The sequence below is a fragment of the Chiloscyllium punctatum genome, chromosome 41, assembly GCF_047496795.1.
Source record: "Chiloscyllium punctatum isolate Juve2018m chromosome 41, sChiPun1.3, whole genome shotgun sequence".
NCBI lineage: Eukaryota > Metazoa > Chordata > Chondrichthyes > Orectolobiformes > Hemiscylliidae > Chiloscyllium > Chiloscyllium punctatum.
This window is the reverse complement of record NC_092779.1, coordinates 16,607,824-16,631,195: the sequence shown is the minus strand read 5'-3', so window position 1 is coordinate 16,631,195 and position 23,372 is coordinate 16,607,824. Positions and strand designations below refer to the sequence as shown.

General features: G+C 40.1%; 2 protein-coding genes across 2 annotated transcripts in view; one reads left to right on the top strand and one right to left on the bottom strand.

Moving 5' to 3' along the window:
• eci2 (enoyl-CoA delta isomerase 2) overlaps window positions 1–14,961 on the bottom strand; it is a 184,180-nt gene extending 169,219 nt beyond the window's left edge. Inside the window, exon 1 of the mRNA XM_072560449.1 lies at window positions 14,615–14,961. Coding sequence (XP_072416550.1) covers window positions 14,615–14,670 — 56 coding nt within the window. The 5' untranslated portion in view covers window positions 14,671–14,961. The remainder of the gene's footprint in view (window positions 1–14,614) is intronic.
• A 106-nt stretch (window positions 14,962–15,067) lies between these two features.
• The window catches only part of cdyl (chromodomain protein, Y-like), a 173,289-nt gene continuing 164,984 nt past the window's right edge, over window positions 15,068–23,372 (top strand). The window contains exon 1 of the mRNA XM_072560447.1: window positions 15,068–15,358. Within this exon, the coding sequence (XP_072416548.1) occupies window positions 15,335–15,358 (24 nt within the window). The 5' untranslated portion in view covers window positions 15,068–15,334. The remainder of the gene's footprint in view (window positions 15,359–23,372) is intronic.

Below are 23,372 nucleotides of genomic sequence, written 5' to 3'. Positions count from 1 at the left end.
ATCGATAGGATAAACAGACAAAGTCTTTTCCCTGGGATCAGGGAGTCCAGAACTAGAGGGCATAGGTTTAGGGTGAGAGGGGAAAGATATAAAAGAGACCTAAGGGGCAACTTTTTCACATAGTGTGGTACATAATGGGCTGCCAGAGGAAGTGGTGGAGGCTGGTACAATTGCAACATTTAAGAGGCATTTGGATGGGTATATGAATAGGAAGGGTTTTGGAGGGATATGGGCTGGGTGCTGGCAGGTGGGACTGGATTGGGTTGGGATCTCTGGTTAGTGTGGACGGGTTGGATCGAAGGGTGTGTTTCTGTGCTGTACACTCTATGACTTTGACTATGTAACCAGCAAGGTGGACAATGGGAATCCAGTAGATGTGGTAGATCTGGACTTCCAGAAATCATTTGACAAGGTGTTGCATAAAAGACTGATCCAGAAGGTTAGACCTCAGGGGCTGAGGGTAGAGTATTGACTTGGATGGAGGAATGGCTGATTGACAGAAATGTTCTTCTCTGGATGGCAAACTGTAACTCGTGGGGTGCTGCAGGGTTCAGTTCTGACCTCAACTACTTACATTCTATATAAAAGATCTGCAAACAGGTAGGGTGTAACATAGTAGATGATTCTAAAATAGGTGGGGAAAGCAGACTGCAATGAGGAAGTAGGCTAAGAGAATGGGCCAGAATCTGGCAGATGGAGTTTAATGTGGGGAAGTGGGAGGTTGTGAATTTTGGCTGGAAAAATAAAAGGGAAAATAATTTAAATGGGAAGCAGATTCAAAGTGTGTCAGTGCTGAGGGATATGGGCATCTTTCTGCATAATATGCAGAAAGTAGGTGTGCAGGTGCAGCTGATAAGAATGGCAATTGGAAGCCTGTTATTTATTGCAAAAGGACTGGATTATAAAAGTGAGGTGTTTTTTACAATTAAATAAGGTGTGTTGAGACCACACCTAGAATATTGTGTCCAGTTTTGGTTTCCTTACTTGAGGAAGGATGCAATGGCACAGGAGGCAGTTCAGAGGAGGTTCACCAGATTCCTTCCAGAGATGTCATAGGAGGAGCAGTTGAATAATATGGGCTTGCACTTGCAGGAGTTCACGAAAATGAGTGGGGGGGGGGGGGGGGGGGGGGGGTGGGATTGAGAAGGTTGACATTGAAAAGATACCCCTCCCCTTGTTGGATAGTTTCAAACAAGAGGTCATAGATATACAGTCAGAACAAGTAGATTCAAGACTGAGATAAGGAGAAACTACTTCTGTGGAATTGACTGCCCCAGAGTGCAGTAGAGGCAGAATCAATCAACAGATTTGAGAAAGAAATACTGTAATTATGTTTCAGATGAAAGCAGGATCAAGAGCTATAGGGAACAGGCAGGAAAGTGGAGTTGAGGCCAGGATAAGATCAGCCATGATCACAATAAATGGCAGAGTGGGTTCCAATGGTTGAATTATCTATTGCTGCTCCTAATTCCTATGTTCCTATATAGACATTAATGAAATTAACCAGATATTCAATTAAATATTAAGCAAAAATACAATGTAAGGTTCTTTCGCAACAAGGAATATGTCACAGCAGTCAAATATTTATGCTGGACATTCTTTTTACTTCATTATAATCTTCACTAGCTAATAAAGCGGTGGAGAAAGTCAGCAGTCCAATAGCATCTGTGAAGAGAGAAATGTATCGAGTCTGATACGGCTTTTCTTCAGAACGCTTCCAGCACTTGTGAGCTGGATCTAATTGACTTTTTGATCTCTTTGGTAATTTTCATTGCTACCTCAGCCTTGCCATTGGCTTTGGACTGTGCAAATGATATAAAAGTGTGTGGGGTTGACACTGAAACTGCCCTCTGGGCAATATATGCTGATCTAGCCCGTAATGTAGTCATCCCATGAATGAATTAAAAAAAAATTAGAAATGCAAATTTTTTAACTGCCCCAGTATTGGGCTTTCCTGTTGAAATGGGTACGTCACACCATGTAGCCTCAACTTTACCTTGAAGGAAATTATTATTGAAACTCGAGCAGTGTTAAGCCCATGATCTTGTACCATTGGTGTTTCACATTCACTTGATGTCCTTCTGCAGTCATCAATTATCTCATAGATCATTATATCCTGAGATATGATGCCAACCTGTGCGACAGAGTAGTGATTTGTCAGAATCATTATCTGACATCATTTCAGCACCATCTTTACAGGCTTGTTTTTATTCCTTCTGGTAAAAGACTTGCACTCAAAATGATTCAACTTTTTTCAACTGGAGTGCTATTTTCTGAACACTGTGTAAAGTAATGGACCCTCTGAGTATTCGAGAAGACCGCATTGTGGAGGAAGTGCTGCCAACTCTAGTTTTCATAGATTGAGAGTCACTATGGCATATCTGCATGGCCATGAGTAACATGGGTAACATATTCAGAGATGTGGTGACACTGCAGCTCAATGGCCTGGAATCAAAAGGGAATGGGTGATCACCAGGCAGCCCAGATAAACAAGTAATGCAGGAATCGGCCTTAGGACCCACTCACAAACTGTTTTTCAATTTTGGGAACTGGTAAGGATGTCAATTCCTCAGGAAGTACAGTCCAAGTCAAGTTTGTGGTGGAATAAATTCATTGGCTGTACAGGAGGGGAAAGTGAGGACTACAGATGCTGGAGATTAGAGTAGAGAGTGTGGTGCTAGAAAAGCACAGGTCAGGCAGCATTCGAGGAGCAGGCAAAATCAACGTTTTGGGCAAAAGCCCTTCATCGTGAATTCCGAATGAAGGGCTTTTGCCTGAAACGTTGATTCTCCTGCTCCTTGGGTGCTGCCTGACTTGCTGTGCTTTTCCAGCACCACAGTTTTTGACTCTGTAGAGGATGTAGGGGAAGAAGAAAGTAATAGTAATAGGGGATTCATGAGATGCTTTCAAGGATATTGAAGGAACAGCCAGCGGAAGTTGCAGGGGCACTGGTCATAATCTTTGAGTCTTCCCTAGTGACAGTGGAGATGCCAGAAGACTGCAGAATTGCACGCATTACATCCTGGTTCAAAATAAAAGGTTGAAAGGATAAACCTAGCAATTAAAGACCATTCAATTTAACTTGAGTGATGAGGAAACTTTAGAAATAGTAATTCAGGATAGAATTAATAGACCAATTGATAAATGTGGGTTTATTATGGACAGCCTGTGTAGATTTCTAAAGGGGAAATCAAATTTAATTGCTAGAGATTTTGAAGAGGTAACAATGAGTTGATGAAGGTAATGTTGTTGATGTGGTGTTAATGGACTTTCAAAAAAGCATATGATACAGCACCATGCAACACCGAAGAGAAAAACAATAACTCCGCGAATAAAAAGGGTCAATCACGTCATTGACCCAAATTTGGCTACGTAATAGGAAACAGATCACCAGTGGATATTTTACAGACTGCAGGAAGGTTTATAATGGAGCTTGCCAGGGAACCTGCTTTTCCTGAAACATAATATCAAATAAATATTGGTGTGCAGGGGCAAATCTCAAAGTCTGCAGGTGATACACATGTTGGAAGCATTGCAATCTGTGAGGAGAACAGTGAAGAATCCAAAAGGACATAGACAAATTGTGGAGTGGGCAGACATGAGGTGAATGAAAGTCAATGCAGAGAAAAGTGAGATAATGCATTTTGGTAGATGGATGGACAATATAAAATTGGGAGTACAATACTTAGAGGGTGCATAGACATCTGGGCATTTATGTGCCTAGGTCGCTGAAAGTGACAGAAGACTGCAAAAAGCAGTTAATAAAGCATATAGTAACCTGTGCTTTATTAGTAGGGACATTAGTTCAATAGCAAGGAGTTCAACAGCATGGAAATAGACCCTTCGGTCCAACCCGTCCATGCCGACCAGATATCCCAACATAATCTAGTCCCACCTGCCAGCGCCCGGCCCGTATCCCTCCAAACCCTTCCTATTCATAATACATGTGATATTTCCAAAGACAGTTCCAAGAATGAGAAACTTTAGTTATGAGCATTAGATTGGAGGGTAGGGCTATTCTCCTTGGACAGAAGAATGGCCAAGAGGAAATCTGACTGAAGTTTCCCACATCAATAGAGATCTAGACAGAATAGATAGGGAGAAACTGTTCCTGATCATAACTGTATCAAGGAGAATATGGCACAGATATAAAAATGCAGCAAATGCAACATGAAAAATAACGTTTTCTCACAATGAATGTTTCGGGTCTGGAAGTTAGGTGGAGGGAGAGTTAATTGAGGATACAAGTCAGCAATGGATGATTATTTGAATAGAGACAATGTTCAAGGTTATGGGGAAAAGGTATGCAAAGGTCTGAAGTTGTAATGCTCATTAGAGAGCTGATGCAGCCACAATGATCTGAATGGCCTCCTTTGACATCATAATAATTCTGTGGATCTATTGACCCAACTCCACATAATTGAAAAACAAAGCTGAAACAAATCCAAAAGTAGCTGGATGAAACAAACTATAACTCTGTTTAATGCAGGAAATCACAAGCTAATGGGTGAATCAAAGGTGATAAAGATTTCCACAGAGAAGTACATGGATGAAAGTATAGGAGGCCACTGCTTTTTAAACCTGGGAACAGTTTAGCTAGTCTCAGCAAACTGCAGAAGGAACTTTGACACAGAAACAAAAAGGATTTTGCTAAACCATTTTTCATTATCAAACATCAGCAATTGCTGTACCCTATGATAAATAATCAATTCTATCTAAACATAAAAAAAACCAAGACTTCCAATCCTGAAGTTCTGAACTAATTAATTACTGAGAATTACAACTATTGATGGACAACATCACCTGGCAACTAATTAAATCACCGTGACCACTCAAAATCCTGTCCAATTGAAAAGAATTCCCAAAGAAAGACATAAAATCTGTTAGTTTTAAGCCATCAGAAGAAATATGACATTTGATCTGTAAACAGATACAGGAAGAGTACTGTGACTGGTCACCAGCTCCGTGGAACACACTTCATCTACAGAAGATGGTCCGGAAAGGTGTACCTGAGCACAAAGTGAATGTTACAAAGGTACTTTATATTCAATCTCACTTAGAGGAATCAAGTTTTAAAAGAATGTGGAAAATATATTTATTGCAAGTTTGTGGAAATAACTAGAGTAGTTTCATTAAAACTGATCATCAAAAGTTCACAGTGGACACTGGAGTTTTTTTTTAAATAAAAGGCATGCTGTAAATCATAATTAGTGATAACAACTTGCTTTGCTGGATGCTGGTGCTATTTTGAAAGATGAGTGGCGTGGACCAGTCCTTGTTTTATCTGATTCAGTTGGAGGAACAATCGCCAAAAATAAGTGAATTGGAGGAAAGTCTACTAAAACATGCTGCCCAGCCGATCTTCTATTTCTGAAAAGCAAATTCTCTCATTGAGTTCAGGATGAAATCCATGTTCTTTTGAAATAGTGATTGAAAGAATTTACCAAGGATTATATTTCCTCAGCAAGCTTCAACACTTCAGAGACAACCATGTGTGCTAAGTGGCAAAACATCAGATCAATAGATTCCGGAACATTCTACATTTTATTGTCTTAACTTCCAAGGAGAACCCAATGATGAAAGCGCTTTATTTTTCAAAACAAAAGCCATTCTCTGCAGATAAATCCTTTTTACTCTTTTCTGGAAGAGAGAGAGAGTAACTGTGCATTTGCTTGTAGTTTTGGAGCTATTTAGAGGGACTGGCACTTAACTTATATATTACTGTTTGTCTAAGTTATTCAATAAAGATGCATTACTCAGTTAAGTTTTGTTTTGAAATAAACTCAATTGTATTTATTAAAAAATCTTGGAGAGGGATCTTTGTATTTAAAACCTGACGATGACAAGGTATTTAGGCGAAAGTGAGGACTGCAGATGCCGGAGATCAGAGTGTGGTGCCGGAAAAGCACAGTAGGTCAGGCAGCATCCGAGCAGCAGGAGAATCAATGTTTCAGGCATAAGACATCTATCAGAAATGACAAGGTATTCCATTGGTTGTCTTGATAATTGTGGAAAGTATTTTTATTTTATGTTGTAGTCATTAGGGTAGTGGAAGTAGAGTGACAGTGGTCTCCTCCAGCCTCAATTGTAACATAAAAGTGGGAGTTTGCAGCTGGATACTCAATGAAGACATTATTAATACTTCAATTAAAATATTTTTAAAGGGTGAAAGGAAATACAGCAGGTTTCTTGTGCATCACCTTTCTGGGTGGGGAAAGTTTACATTGAACGATGTGCAAAGAAAAAACAAGATTAGACTAATTGATTGGTTGAGAAGTTTTAGATACAGTCAAAAGCAAACATGAAGAAAGCCAACAAATTTGAGATAACAGCACAACATTTTTACTTAATGTTGTGACCTACGGAGTAATCGGATTAGAATTCTCAGAATCCCCAGTGTGGAAGGAGGATGGAGATTAAAAGAGAAGGTAGTTATATAAATATGTCAAAACTGCCACATTTTGATGAGAAAGATGTTGAAGCCTTCTTTATTTCATTTGAATGCTAGACAGATGGAGTGGTCCAAGGATTTATGGGTAATGCTAGTTCAGACTAAACTGGTCGGCAGAGCTAGCGAGGTGTCAAGAGATTATGAAGAGGTTAAACAGGCTATTTTACATGCTTATGAATCGGTACCAGAAGGATATGGACAGTGGTTCAGAAACACAAAGAAGGAACCAGGTGAGACTTATGTTGAGTTTGAAAGAATTAAACAGTCAATTTGATCGATGGGTGCATGCTTTAAAAAAATATAAGACATGAGGCTGTAAGAGAGATTATTCTGCTGGAGAAGTTTAAAAACGATGGTAAGAAATGGGAGGAACAGAAAGTTCAAGAAGTGAGAACGGCAGCAGAATTAGCAGATGAGTACATGTTGGTGCATAACTCAAGCTTCCAGCCAGAATTTCGTCCTGTGGGTGACAGAAGTTGGAAGAAATGGAGATCCTATTCTACAAAAGCAAGAATAGAGAGCACTCGTAAGAATTTGCCACAGTATACAAAAGGAAGCCCAAAAGGGTAGACAGGAGATAAAAGGCCTCAGGTATTTTCACTGCAATATAGCGGGACACAGAAATTTACAGTGCCGGTGGTTTCAGAAGGGCACTGGGAAAAGCCATTTTCACTGCCAGAAGGTGGTACACGTAAAGTCACAGTGCTGGTCATTAAAGAAAGGCGCTGTGGTAAAAGAAGCTAAGCCAGTGTGTTATGAAATGGGGTAAACTATCCTGCTTAATTTAAACTAGCAACACAATTTATCCTGTGCAGTAATCCACGAAAATTCTCTTAGCCAAGAACTAGTTCAAGTAAAAATTAACAACTTTATTTCTTGAAGTAGAAGAGAATAATTAACTAACAACTGTTTACAATGTCTTCCTCTAACATTTTTTTTAACCTTCCCTTCTATAATACTAGTCAGATCAAACTCCCAATTATGATTTACAAAACAAAATAAAAATCTCAAAACCAGGCAGCTTTCGTTTTCTTCCGGTCTTTCGTTGAATTCCAGTCTTTTCTTCTTCGGCAGGCACTTTTTTTTTAAAACATGCTGGTAGCTTGGCAGTTCTCCTCTCAACTGTTCAACTTCCCCCGGTCTGAGACCCCCAAAGCATTGGATTGTGTCATTGGTTTTTAAATTCAAACTGGATTGGAGTTTGGTATTTTTTGGGGTATAATTTAAACTGATTGGCCTAATTGGAATCTGTTTGGATGTTTCCAGGCAACCAGCTTCCCTAGCAACTAAAGCACATGTACATTGTACCTTTTTTTGGTGCTGTCAATGCTAGCTTTTAACTCTCTTAAAAGGTGCAGTACACCCACACCTTTATAACAAGTGGCATTAGTGAAGATAGTAAAGGAAACCCCAAGAGGAGCTAAGGAGCGACAGGAGAGTGCACAGCCTAGGCAGGGGTTGGGTATGGAGTTAGTACCTGATCCCTACAAAGAATTCACCTCTGTGGATAAAGCTTACATAGAAAGAACAGGAGGAGGACAAGAAATTATAATTTTGAGAAATATAGGATGTAACCAGTTGCTAATAGCAAGGGATAAGCGAATATGCACTCTTTCTGATTTGTTACCCGAGAGTGTGGATTGTGGGATAGATGGACAGAAATTTAGTGTGCCCCTATGTAAGATCAGGTTGGAGTGCCAACTCGAGACTGGGGAAGTTATAATGGGAGTGATTGACAGAGTGTCAATTCCAGGAATTCAGTGTGTTCTTGGGAATGATTTGACAGGATCCAAGGTGGAAGTGACACCGGTTGTTGTGGAGAAGCCCAAGGAAGACCAAGAAACTGAGGAGTCAAAACAGAAATATCCTGGTATTTTCCCAAACTTCTAATAGAATCCACTGAATCCTAAGAATCGAAGCACCTCTTCTTTGAGGTTGGCCATAGAAATTCCTCAATGGCCTTCGTCTTTGCATTCTGTGGGGGCAGCCGTCCATGACCGATGTTAGGTCCCAAGAATGTCACCTCTGCTTTTGCAAATGCAGTTTTATTTATCACCAGTTTTGCTTCTCGTAGTTGTTCAAAGAGTGCTGCCAATTGTACCATGTGATCTTTTCTGGATGTAGTAAAGATCACTACATCGCCCAAATAGGTTATGCATGAATTCTGTTCATGAGGCTTTGGAATATGGTGGGTGCATTCTTCATTTCAGAGGACATCCTTTAAACTGATATAGCCCATTTCGGGTTACAAACGCAGAAATATCTTTTGCCAACTCTCATAAAGGTATCTGTCAGTAACTACGCATTGAGTCCAACTTGGTGATGTAACTGGCTTATCCGACTTTCTCGATACAGTCCTCCAATCTAGGAATTGAATGAATCTGATTTTGTAAGTGTTGACCTTCCAATAATCTATGCAGAATCATTGAGTCCTGTCCAGTTTGGGAACTAAGACAATCGGCGAACTCCACTCGCTCTGGCTTGGTTCAGTGATGTCCTCCTCGTCAAGCATGGCCTCCACCTCCATCTTGACCTGTCTCTGGGTTTGAAAGGATTCAGCCGATAGGGGAGGTGTTTTATCAGAATAGTATTCCCTACATCTACTTCTTATACAATAGCATTAGTCCTTCCCCCCCCACACCCCCCCCCCCCCGCCAACTGATTTTAACATATGTCCTTATACTGCAGTAATAAATCTTTCAAATGCGTTCTATGCTCCTGAGACCGATAGCTTACTAACCTAGCCCACACCTCAAGAACTTCATTTTTTAATCTATTTTGAGGCACATCAAAATCCACATCATCTGGATTTGATCCCTCACTCTGCGGGGCGGTAATTAATACCTATTTCTGCAGTTCTTTCTCTCTAAAATAATATGGCATTCAACCATTTCAAATCAATATTAACCACCAAACCAGTTTTAGCTACATCAAACTTTTCAAACTCTTTTAAAGGCACCACTGATACTAGTGACATTGGAGTTGTACTCCTATCGGAAGATTAGGATGGGATTGATCTACCAGTTGGTTACTTTTCGAAGAAACTCAACATCCATCAGAGAAAATATTCCATGATTGAAAAAGAACTATTGAGTTTGGTCCTGGCCTTACAATATTTTACGTGTGTGTCATGTTGTATACTCTGATCACAATCTGCTTACATTCTTAGAATGCCTTAAAGACAAGAATATGAGACTATTTCATTGGAGTCTTGCTGTACATGTTGCGGGTCGTAAGAATGTAATTGCAGATGTGTTATTGCAGATTTAACTGATAAAGTTTAGATGAGATTTGTATTTATTTAATGTTATATATCTGTACCATTATATGGCAAGAGGTTAAAGTGAACGTAGATTAAAGCTATTTGTATGTTCGGGTAATGTGTTTAAGGATTAGAGAAAAAAAAGAATCCAACTTTTCACTATGATGGTTTTTTTTCAGGGGGGGGGAAGAAGAGAGGTGTTATGAAGACGTGGGTGTTCTGTACCTTTAAGTTAAAAGCTAGCAGAACTAACTGACATCACCAAGTGTTCTTAAGATACAATGTAGCATGTCGTCCAGCAGTTAGTGTAGCTGGTTGCCTGGAGACAAAACAAAGTTCAAATTCAGCCAGTTTAAATTATACCCCAAAATACCAATCAAGTTTGAATTTAGTATATTGAAAATATTAAAAACCAATGAAAGGATTAGATGCTTTGGGGCATAAGACTGGGGAAAATTGAACATTTGGAAGACAACTGCCGCAAGGCCAACAGATGTTTAGTATGCTTTCAGTTATTGGTTAGAATTTTGAGTACAGGAGTTGGGAGGTCATGTTGCAGCTGTACAGGACATTGGTTTGGCCACTGTTGGAATATTGCTTGCAATTCTGGTCTCCTTCCTGTCGGAAAGATGTTGTGAAACTTGAAAGGGTTCAGAAAAGATTTACAAGGATGGTGCCAGGGTTGGAGGATTTGAGCTATAATGAGAGGCTGAACAGGCTGGGGCTGTTTTCCCTGGAGCGTCAGAGGCTGAGGGGTGACCTTATAGAGGTTTACAAAATTATGAGGGGCATGGATAGGATAAATAGACAAAGCCTTTTCCCTGGGGTCGGGGAGTCCAGAACTAGGGGCATAGGTTTAGGGTAAGAGGGGAAAGATATAAAAGAGACCTAAAGGGCAACTTTTTCACACAGAGGGTGATAAGTGTATGGAGTGAGCCGCCAAAGGAAGTGGTGGAGGTTGGTACAATTGCAACATTTAAGAGGCATTTGGATGGATATATGAATAGGAAGGGTTTGGAGGGATATGGGCAGGGTGCTGGCAGGTGGGACTAGATTGGGTTGGGATATCTGATCGACATGGACGGGTTGGACCAAAGGTCTGTTTCCATGCTGTACATCACTATGACTATGTAGACTGCTAGTCAGAACTGCCTGAGAGGTACCTGTCTAGAGAAGGAGTTTTCACAGAGAAAAACATCGACACCAACCTGGAGAGCAAATCTGCAAAGAAAAGATTCAAAAGCTGGCTTGTTTTGAAATTTGAATTTTTCAGTAAATCTTAATTGGGGGTTTTAATCAGACTAGTATTATAGAAGGGAAAGTAAAAGATTGGTTAGAGGAAGGAGTTGTAAATAGTTGCTCGTTAACTATTCTCTGTTATACGTTCAGAAATAAAGTTGTTAATGTTTACTTTAAATAGTTCTTGGCCTCTTGGATTTTCACAGATTACTGCGCGGGGTAAATCCTTTCTGTGTTGCTGGCTTAAATTAAGCAGGAGGGTTTACCTGTGTTGTCATACTTGGTGCAACTACAATACATCAGCTTCTGTGACAAGCCAAAATTTATGAAGTACAAGCTTTGGAGGATCACCTAAAACTGTTTGCAATGCTTGTGAAGCATGTCAAGAGGTACTCTCTTCACAAAGGAACTAGTTCTTCCTTTATGTAAAATCTCACATCACAGTTAGCAATGCCCGTAAGACAACACCGGCCACTCAAGACACAATGCAGTGATCTGATCATCTCCAGAAACAAATCATCCTTTAATGGCAAGATCTGTTGTAAATCATGTTTTTCACTACATGATGTTGTCAGAATTTTAATTGCAATGTTCTTATTGATTCTGAATAGGAAATGATAATGTAAAGTATTTTACTCTAAATAATAGATGGCAATACCTGCAAGACAGCAAAACATACCACCCAAACCTCAGGACATCCAAATTCTTACAGGTCAACAGAGCAAATTAACACCTTAATATCTCACCGAGTCCACACTGACGCCTTGAAGAGAATCTCACCTGGAGCCAATACCCAACCCTATTCCAGTAACCCAACATTTCCCATGGCCAACAACCCTGGGTGTACAGCATGGAAACAGACCCTTCGGTCCAATCCATCCATGCCAACCAGATATCCCAACCCAATCTAGTCCCACCAGCCAGCACCCAGCCCATATCCCTCCAAACCCTTCCTATTCATATACCCATCCAAACGCCTCTTAAATGTTGCAATTGTACCAGCCTCTATATAAATTTCTGAGCTCATGAGCAATTTTCTCACCTCCCCTCCCACTCCCGGCCTTGCTGGGTCCTCTTAACCTCCCTCCCCAAGCCCAGCGAAGCATGAGGATGAGCACGCTCGACAGGGAAAATACTTTGTCTATTTATCCTACCTATGTCCCTCATAATTTTGTAAACTTCTATAAGGTCAACCCTCAGCCTCCAACGCTCCAGGGAAAACAGCCCCGGCCTGTTCAGCCTCTCCCTGTAGCTCAGATCCTCCAACCCTGGCACCATCCTTGTAAATCTTTTCTGAACCCTTTCAAGTTTCACAACATCTTTCCGATAGGAAGGAGACCAGAATCCCTAGACACTATGGGCAATTTAACATACTCAACCCACCTAGCGTGCACATCTTTGGACTGTGGGAGGTAACTGGATTACCGAGACAAAACCAAATGACAGCTTCTGTCTCCAGGTTTGGTAATAACACGCACTTTTATTCATTAAAAAACATTGAAATCAGATTTGAATCTAAATATAGGTGTTAGTATTACATCTTGCAATTGTAGTGCTTAGAAAGTAGGAACAGGAGTAGGCCATTCAATCCATCAAGCCTGCCTCTCCATTCATTACAATCATGGTTGATCAAACAATTTAGTATCTTTTACTCAATGCATCCCCAAAACCCTGTATATCACCGGTAATCAGAAATCTATCCAAGTCTGTCTTAAATATACTCAAAGACTGAATCTCCAGACCCCTCTGTAGTAGAGAATTCAAAATTTAAGAAGGGGGAAAAATCAGAAAACCATATGTAATTAAGGAGATACACCTACACATCAGGGACATGGGATCCAAGGGGTACCAATATTCTTGTTGACAAAATGATTTGGAGTTTGAAATAACAGGTGAAGTACATTTTTAACAGGTTTTAACTCTCAATCTACCAACAGCACATCTTTTAAGTTCTCTGGTACTTAAAAGGTGCCATAATTGCCATTCTCAGTTGTCCTCAGTTGACAGGTCTTCACTTAGAAGTCCTCCCGTCTTTGTGACAATGCTATTCCAATAGTAATGCTGGATAAGGAGAGTACCTTGAACAATTGTTTTGTAAAAAGCAGCTTAATCAAAAAACAAACTTGGTTATGTATGATCTTGAGCAAAGGTACCATTCAAATTTATAGACAAATCTTAGAAAGTTGCAACTGACTGCATTTTACACCTTCAGCAAGAGAGCATGTTATACTGATGAGGGTCAAGAAATGTACACTGTGTCCTCATCCATATCATCCTGAAGGTTCTTTGTTTTTATCCAAGGCCGCTGGATCCATCAAACAGAACGCGATCTTTGGTTAACATCCAAATGTTTTTGTAGAGTGAAGAGTTGCTTCAGCCCAATAATATAGAGACAACATTGTTTCTGCTTTTTGGTAAAATTGTAATGAACAGTGAGAAATGAGATCATAAAACCATGAGAAAATTAGAAAAAAAACCTTTTACACAGAAATTAGAAAGTGAATGATCTCTCATAAATCCTCCTGCAGAGTGCATACATTCTTTTAAAAGAAAATTAGTTAGCTGCTTGTAAAGAGGAACATTAAAAGTTAGCAGACATTAAGAAGAACAGTAACACAAATTTGATGGGTTAACTTGACTGTTTCTGCTCTGTAAAATGATGTATTATGACTATACAGTCAGTATATTTTCAGTTTATAAAGACAATTCCAATAAAACAAGAACGCAAAATACAATTGTTTTAAGAATTTTAGCTTTTGAATTAAATGTTGGCATTTCAGATACTGGTAAGTTTCTTGGTTACAACTTTAGTAATTTGAAAATCCTATATGAATAAAATTTTTCCACATTCAAAAATCCAGGTGAAATTCATGGTGCATGGCATCTGAAAGGATTACAAGTGTCGGAAAAAAAAAAGAGACAGCAATATTTAAAGTTATGATCTAATGACAGAGTTTGAGTCATGGGGCAAAGACATGATAGGAATAAAAGCATGATCAGGAGAGTAGCAATTTGCACAACGTTCTAGAATTCTAGCCAAAATAATCTGTCACCACAATATTCAGCCAACTTCACCGAAAAGTTCTACAAGACAAACAAGGAGCAACTAATGCAGGTTTTCAAATATCATCCATAGCCAGGAAACAACTTAAACACCTATTGATGCCAGATTGAGTTAATCTCAATATATTCTTCAGATTCTTTAAAAAAAAGTGTGTTGGGTAAAAGTCTGTTTATGAGCCTAAGACCATACTTAACCAAACATTGAATAAACAACATTTATTCACTTTGTGCTGTTTCGAATTGTAGCATTTGACTGTAAACTTGTGCATTCGAAATGAACGTTTGAATGCAAAGATCAATTCTGCAAACAAAGAAATTGTGGCTTTTGATCAGATGACTCAATTATTAACAGGCCAGTCTTAAGAGTTTTGCAGCAGCACCTTTAAAAACTGAAACGAAACCTCGAATTTTATTTTTAAAAAAGTTTCAATTTAAGGCAATATGAAATTGAGGCCCAACTCACTGCAATAATTCAACTTGTCTGGTCCACTCAACTACTGATTTCAGAACAGTTAGTGGTAATACTAAGAGTAGCCAAAGCTAAGTAGCGGTGTAATAACTGGAGAGGTGCCCAGTTCACAGATGGCGAGCAACCTCACCTGAGAGTCTTCACCAACCGCCACCGACCCGGCAAGGTGAAGAAAGCAGCGGCCATCCAAACCGGTCCCCCCCACGACCCTGGCAGCAGTATCAAACAATCGATGAGAGTCAGACCACTTGGACTTTTAGCCTCGCCACGCCCTCTTTCCGTTCGGCCGAACTTGACGGATCATTCAATACCCGCCCACCCCTCCTCCCTCGCTGCAGCCTCCCACCGCGCGCGCTCTCGCGCCCGCCAAGCCGCCAACGTCAAACAGCTCTCGGGGCGCGCGCCGGCTGCAATGTGGTGGCGGCGGCCCGGCTCGGATGGAGCGCGCTGACGTAACGACGCTCCACTAAGTCCCCACGCAGAAAATTCGGTTGATATTTTTCTAATGACAGATCTACAATAGAGCTCGCTCTTCAACCGTTCACCTCCTCCCCCCCACTCCCGGTCTCGCTGGCTGCTCTTCAACCCCCCCCTCCCCAAGCCCAGCGACCACGAGGACGAGCACGCTCGAGAGGGAGTGCGCGACAGAGAGGGAGGAAAGAAAGTACAACTTCCGCTCTCCCTCATGGACCAGCGCGAGCTCCCTGCTGCGCAGAGCGAGTTGCGCACTGGCAGTTCTCCCCCTTCTCTCTCCTCCCTCCCGGAGTTAAAAGGAGGCCAGGCATCCAGAACACAGGGGGTTGGAAAGTGATTCTCTCTTACTTGATTCGAGCTATTCGGCAGTAGGATTATGGCTTCGGAGGAACTATATGAGGTATGAGGAGAGGGGGAAAAATAGGTGTGATTAAATGGGGTTTTTGACTCTTACTTACTCACCAGCCTCTTTAGCCCCCTTCAACCCTTCCCTAACATCCCTACTTCTTCTCTTCCCCCTCCCTCCTTTGAACCTGGAGTGATATGGCGATCTGAGTCCCCAGCTTTTGCTGGAGTGAGTGTACCCGGTGTAAGGGTGCGCACGCGTCCGGAGGTGGAGGAGGGAGAAATGGTTGAGGAGAGGGAGAGGAGAGGGAGAGGAGGGGAGGGAGGTGGGGGTGGAAGTGGGTCGAGGACCGAGTTGTTTGAAATCATCTTCTAAGGGGAGACTTGACTTTTGGTCCACACGATGTTGGCGATTGGCCTCCCCAGTGGTGTTATGTGTAAGGTACTAGACTATGTGGCTAAGTGTGAGAGAGACGGGGTCCAACTATTTACTGCTGGCTTATGTGCTCTCAGAACTAGTGCCGTCCTCAGTTATGTCGCAACGCACTATAAACGAAGACAAGGATCCAAAACTCGGCTTTCACCTTTTTCTTTTTGACGGGTGGTGACAGCTTTATTTTATTTCAAACGTTGACTTTATATATTTCTTAACCATTCCAGGTTTATATTGGACGAAGTAGATATCTGTTGATTGCAATTTGTTTTATCTCTTATGGGTGGTTGTCTTTACAGATTTCATCAATGTTCTATAAACTCAACGGGTAGCAAGGTGTTTATTGTTTAGTAACGTAATTCATGTGGATTTTTTGGGGGAAATTCACTGAATAATATAAGCTACATTTGTTGAGATGGATTTGGTAATTAATGGCTCTCCTTTCCAAGTTTACAACTTGGAGCACTCTAGTCTTTGGGGTTTGTACCCTTCAAACTTGCATGGGTACTTTTTTTCTATCTTTTGTTTGCAAAATTCTCTGGTTATAATGTGATATGATGGGAAAAAACAACTTCTCAATTAAGTCCTGGAGAGGCCAAGACCTGAGCTAGAAAAAATTAGTGATAAACTTGAGGAAAAGTGTTCAGCTTCTAGAATGTGGGTGCTCTCTAGATCTTCAGATGTTTGACAAGCAGTCCTTGATCAGATTTTTTTTCTTTTGTTATTTGTCAGTGAGCCTGGGAAAATGACAATAAGTTGAAGTCTTGAGGTTTGCATGTACTGAGTCTGTATGTTGGTGCATTGGAGATGTATAGGATAATCTATATTTATCGTCATCATGAGCAGGATCTGTAATAAGATAGTGAAAGTTTTGGCTGAAAGTGTATTAAATAGTTACCTTGACAATGGAGAGGTTGTCTGCTCTTCCATCTTCAGTTTTGATGACTGGTAGGGGGGGGTGGTGAGGATCTTCAGTATGATAGAATAATGGTATTTAAAATATTAGCTAATAATTAAACTTAATTACTATAAGATTGCTTGGAAGCACTGGCATCAGTGATGATTTTACTGTAGTATAATTCTGATTTCGTCATGCAAGAATGACAAGTAAATGAAGCAGGGCTTGAAGAGATTGAATAATCAATTCATGACTTGACCTTAACTGCTTCACTGGCAGTGATCTGTTTTGTTTACCTTGAAACAATAGTTGTATGATTACCACCCTTTTTTTATGCTTTGCGTTTTTATGTTCAGAATTGAAGTTGGTTGGAACTCATAAGGAAAATGTTTTAAAAGGTTGTTGAAGATATAAGTATACAATAACCTATTTAAGGTAATGCGTACAAGGGTGGGATACTTTGTTTTTTGGTTTAATGAGTTTCAAGAATAGAAGTTACAATAGATTTTTTTTTAGTCTCTCTTTGTCAAACCAAAGTATGAACTTCTTCTAATATGAATAGTTCATATGGTCAATATGTTTACCAGAAGTTGATTTTGATTCTCCCAGAAATATTACAAAAGGCTGTATTTTGGTCTGATCTCAGCCAGTTTCCTTTTTCTCTTTTGGATATCTTGCAATATTAAAGTGTATCTCATCAAAATGATCAGTGGTTATGCTGAGAAGTTGCAGACTAACTTCTAATTGTAAGGGAAATTGTATTGCATTTTTTTTAGTAAACATACTACCAATACCAGATTAATGGTATTTCATTTTCATTGCAAATATATTAATAATGAACATTTTGTCTTGTGTAAATACTGGCTGAATAGACAAATTACCAAATGCAGAACTTTAATATTGCCAATGTTATCTTTTGTAAGCTGAACAGTTAAGTCCACTAAGGTTATCAGTACAGCTTGAGATGTCCACCATAAAAATTGAGGGTTTTTTCCCCTGTCCTCAAGACAATGCTTACTGGATTTTCACTTGGGTTCCAAAGCGTTTTGGTAAAAACAATGACTGCTGATGCTGGAAACTAGATTCTGGATTAGAGTGGTGCTGGAAAAGCACTGCAGTTCAAGCAGCATCCGAGGAGCAGGAAAATCGACGTTTTGGGCAAAAGCCCTTCATCGGGAATAGGGACAGAGTGCCTGCAGGGTGGAGAGGGTCCCTCTCTCTCTCTCATTTATCTCTCATTTCTTTTGCTGTGCTTTTCCACCACCACTCTCTCAACAAAAACTCTTTGGAATACTTACACTTTTTAAAAAATTGTATTAACAATGTTTCTTGTGCACTAACTGAGATGACAAATGTATGAATTTATTGCCAAGGTGTGTTAATTAATCTAATTAGAGAATTAGAAATTATTTTATGTACGCATCAAATATTAGTGTTTGGGTGGCTTTGTTTATTCCTGCTGAAACTATTTGTATTCAGTGCAGTATATAGTACAAAAGTTTCTTGTTGGGTTGCATCAAGCTCATTGGAAATCATTTCATAATTGTGTCATCATACAACTGAAAGGTGCATGCAGTTGATGATTTTGGGTTCAGTTCAGATGCATTGTTTTGCTCTCCATATAAATGCATTTTGAGTGCCATCTTTCTGTTGAGTTTTGCAAAGCTATTTTGTTAAGCTTGTAATGAAATTGTACTAATTTCTTGGTGAGATGACTATAATCTATATTCACTGAGCTATAATACTGGTATTGCTAATGTAATTGAGTACAGTCAAAAGGGCAGACTATCTTGAATTTACAATCATAATTATCCAGACGTCTTCCCCAAGCCTGGGAATTCTGCAACCCAAAAGCAAGTAATGGAGGAAAGTTTCCCATCATGATGAAGCAATGCTTGGTACAGATTTTAAGATTTTGAAATTGTGTATTATCATGCAGTTTGTTTTTGTTCTGTAAATCTTGAGTGCTTGGCTTATGCTAATTTACAGTTGTCTTTATTTTAGTTTCTTTTGAATCTTAGACAAAAATATTACTTTTTATTTTTTGCAAATGTAAAATGATAGTTCCTTGGAAAAGAAATCTATGCAACTGTTAGGACATAGTGGCTATCATACAGGATAGTGACCTAGAAGTGATGAGTTGAACTTCCACTCCCAACAAGTTGAGAAATTGAATCAAATTAAATCCGACATTGTGAGCTACTGCCAAGGGAAAAGGTGTACTGTAAACTGCTGATTCTTGAAAATCCAGTGGTTCACCTAATGACTTTCAGGAAATAACACTTGCCATCACATCCTCACATGGTAGCATTTTTAAAGTGACTCAGTAGATCATCCTTTGGTTGTGCAATTATGGCAGTGAAGGAATAATATCCACTTTTTTTTATATTTTAAGAAGAATTGGATATTTCAGATGTGACTGTGGCATTGCTTATTCAAGGACAAGATACAGCATTTTATAGCTTAGATTAACTGTGAATATCATCTGCTTTTCCAGGCATCAGTAAATTTCCAAGTCTAGAAGATGATAATGCTCTAACATATGTTAAACATAGAACAGTACAGCACAGAACAGGCCCTTCAGCCCACAATGTTAGGTTGGGCTTTAATTTTTATTATTATTTATATATCCCATGAAGGTAAGTGATCAACGATTTAACAAAGAATTCATCAGGAATTATTTTTTGGGACTGTGCTCCTAATCAGACAATGATCAATACTTTTTAAGCCAATTTACAGAATACATGCTGACGTTGTACTTGGTTTTGGGATTAGGTCCACCTCGAGCTGAAATAAGATCTTTGGCTTTGACTTTGCCCTTGCACACTATTTAATGAAACTTGCCAGATCTTTTCACTTGGCAGTTCATAGTCTTGCTCTAAAATTTGAGTTCACTAGTAGCAGAACAATCTTCTTTGCATGAATGATTGGTTGGTTCTGATGCTTTCTAGTTGCACCCACCCTGAACCCACTTTTTTTTTGTTTGTCCTTCTCATTAATGTGATCTTGCACCAAATTTTTTTAATTTGCTTTTGTTCCCATTTTTATCTTGCCTTCCAGTTTCTCAGATCTTGCCATTTTGTTTTTAACTTATTCTTTCCTTCCCCAACCACTGCTGACGTTGCACTTGCTCAAAATCTATATCCTCTAGATTTCTTTTTCTGATTCTGAAGCAAAGGTTGTGCTTTTGTGTGCTCTGTCCAGTATTGGTGTCATTTTGCTTTTCTAGACTTCTTAGGAGATACGTTGGGCTCTGTGTGGTATAGTAGCCTTGTTTGATTGGTTCCCTCCAACCTTTTTTGCTCGCATGGGAGAGGGTTGTTTGTGACTACTTTTGCCTAAAATGTGTGCTTCTTAAAAAAAAAATCTAAAACCAGTAACCTTTACAGCTATGTCTTTCTCCTGAATGCATTTATTCTATTTGCTCAACTGCTCCCATGTGATAGCAAGTGGCAAGAATACAGACTAAGTTGGATAGCAACACTTATTTCTCCCTAGTTTACATTTTATGACCACTGTTTTTTTTGAACTCATTCATTCTTTTTTTTAATTCTATTTCAATGAACTGTTCTAGAAGAACCTCAACACTTGCATTTACCCGAAATATGAAAAATTGCCCATGTATGCCTTGTACACAAAGCAAGACAAATCCAAACTGGTCAATTATTGCTTCAGCAGTATGGTGATAGTCATGCATCTGTCGTTCAGCAATAACCTGCTCGTGAGCAGCTGATTTGGGTTCCACCAGGGTCATTCAGCTCCTGACCTCATTGCACTTACTTGAGGAAAGATGTAGTGGCATTGGAGGCAGTTCAGGGGAGGTTTGCTAGATTTGATCCCAGAGGTAAAGAGTTTATCCTATGACAAGACTGACCAGTTTAGGCCTGTACTCTCTGGAGTTTAGAATAATGAATTGAGGTCAAATTGAGGTATTCAAGATGATTAAAGATATGGATAAAATAGATGTGGAGCAGATGATTCCTGTTGTGGGGCATTCTAGGATGAGAGGTCAAAAGATAAGGGGTAACATACATCGAAACAAAAGTCGAGGAGGAAACTGCTTCTCCCAATGGGTTGTTAACTGTACAATTCACTATCCCAAAGTGCGGTGAATGCTGGGAACATGAATAAATTTTAAGGAGGAATTAGACAGATTTTTAATTTAGTTACAGGGGCGAAGAGCATATATCGGCCATGATCGACTGACTCTATGGGCGAAATGGCTTAATTCTGCTCCTATGTCTTGTAAAAAGTGCTGATTTCTGGAGGTGAAAATGACTGCCGTCAACATCAAGACAGCATTCAATATTGGTATCGAGGAGACTTAACAAAACTGGAATCAGGGCAAACTCTCCACTAGCTAATGGTGTGGTTATACCTGGCTAATGGTGTGGTTATATCTTTACCACAATGGTTGGATTGTTTGGAGGTCGGTCACCTCAGCTCCATGATATCTCTGCAGGAGTTCTTCAGTCGTGTCCTAGGCCTAACTATCTTCAGCTGCCCTCATAATGTCAGAATTGGAGATATTTGCAGATGCACAATTGATGTTCACCATTCACCGTTCCTGTGATACTGAAGCAAGCGCGTGCAAATGCAACATGACCTGAATGATATTCAGGCTTGGGCTGACCAAGTGACAAACAACACTGGCTGGCATTTGTATGGCATCGATCATCTAAAATAAGATGATCTAACCACTGTCCTTTGGCATTCAATGGCCTTACTGTCACTGAATCCCCAAAATCAACATTGGTTACCATTGATCTGAAACTCAGTTGGATTTTCCATAAGAGCGTGGCAAAGGCTATGAAGACTGCAGTGAGTAACCTTCCATCTCCCTGAAGCTGTCCACCACTTACAAGGTACAAGTCCAGAACTTTGTTGGAATGTACACCACTAGCCTGGATGGCAGTTCCTAAGTACTTCTGAGCTTTATATCATCCAGAACAAGCAGCCCACTGGAGTAGGTACAACATCCACAAGCATCTACTCCCTCCGCCACCATCTATCAACAGCAGTTGTCATTTACAAGATGCACTGCAGAAATTTGCCAAAGATTCTTGAGCACCTTCCAAACTCATGACCACTTCTTCCATCCAAAATGACAAGGCCAACAGATATGGAGTACCACCACCAGCAAGATTCTCCCCAATCACTCCCCATCCTGACTTGGAAACGTACTGCTGTTCCATCATTAGCTAGTTTTGAAATCCTGGAACTCCTTCCCTTCTGGCATTGTGTGCCAACCTTCAGCATATGGACTATGGTGCTTCACAAAGGCAGCACACCACCATCTTCTCAAGGGCAGCTAGGGACAAATGATTGAATCTGGCCCAGCCAGTGATTCCCACAAGGATTTTTTTTTAAATCATGATTTTAAAGCTTTTAGTTTTGGATGTTCCTTACAGTTGTCGTCTCAAGAGAAAAGAGCCCCAAGTTGTGGTCACAGTTCATTTGTGCTAGATGAGATGGGGTGGTCATGTTAGCAAAACCTTCCGTTTTCACCCCCCCCCCCCCCCCTTTTTTTTTTGCTCTCTTCTATTTAATCCAGCCTCACCATTATCCTTTAGGTTTTTATCTGGGCTATGTCAAATTTCTTTCAACAGCTTAGTGATCTCTTTGGATTGCTGATCTTGGACAATAGTTGCCAAATAAATCTTATTTTAAAATGGGTTGATGATCCTCCTGTCTGATAGTGACTTTTTGAGAAGCTTGCTAGAAACACATTCTTTTCATCCTCTGTTCTTGGTCTATACATAAACCTTGTGCTTTTAAATTTTATAAGAATGAAGTCCTTGGATTAGCACCATGTGTTCCCTTTTCAGTCCCAAGATGAAGCTCTTCCATTGTGAGTGGATTTGTTTCAAAGACAACTTTCATGATTTTTAAGGAGACTTGAATCCAGTTTTTAATCAGAAAAATCTATTTTTTTAAAATGCAGATTTCAGTTAATTCCTCAGTACAGTTTTGAGTCATGCATATGCCTGTTGGCACATGCTTTGGTTCATTTGAGTTTTTGTCAACATATAAGAACTCTCAATTGCTAATTTTAGACAGCACCATTTACTTTTGCAATTCCGAAAAGAATGGTGGAAAGAGCATGTTGTCAGTTTTATCTTGATACTTCCTGAGCAAGTGACTCTTATGACCATTGAGTATTCCAAAATGAGAGGTTTTTAGTTAAATTCTGTTTTTTGGGAGGTAGTCATTTTAGTGTTTGTTCTCACTGTATCTGGGCAATAACCACTTTCCTTGGTTGCAGTTGGGATTTGTCATAGTCCATAGAGATGTACAGTGTGGAAACAGACCCTTCGGTCCAACCCATCCATGCTGACCAGATATCCCAACCCAATCTAGTCCCACCTGCCAGCACTCTGCCCACATCCCTCCAAACCCTTCCCATTCATATACTCATCCAAAGGCCTCTTAAATGTTGCAATTATACCAGCCTCCACCGCTTCCTCTGGCAGCTCATTCCATACATGTACACCCTCTGTGTGAAAAAGTTGCCCCTTGGGTCTCTTTTATATCTTTTCCCTCTTACCCTAAACCTATGCCCTCTAGTTCTGGACTCCCCAACCCAGTGAAAATACTTTATCCTACCCATGCTCCTCATGATTCTGTAAACCTCTATAAGGTCACCACTCAGCCTCCGATGCTCCAGGGAAAACAGCCCCAGCCTGTTCAACCTCTCCCTATAGCTCAGATCCTCCAACCCTGGCAACATCCTTGTAA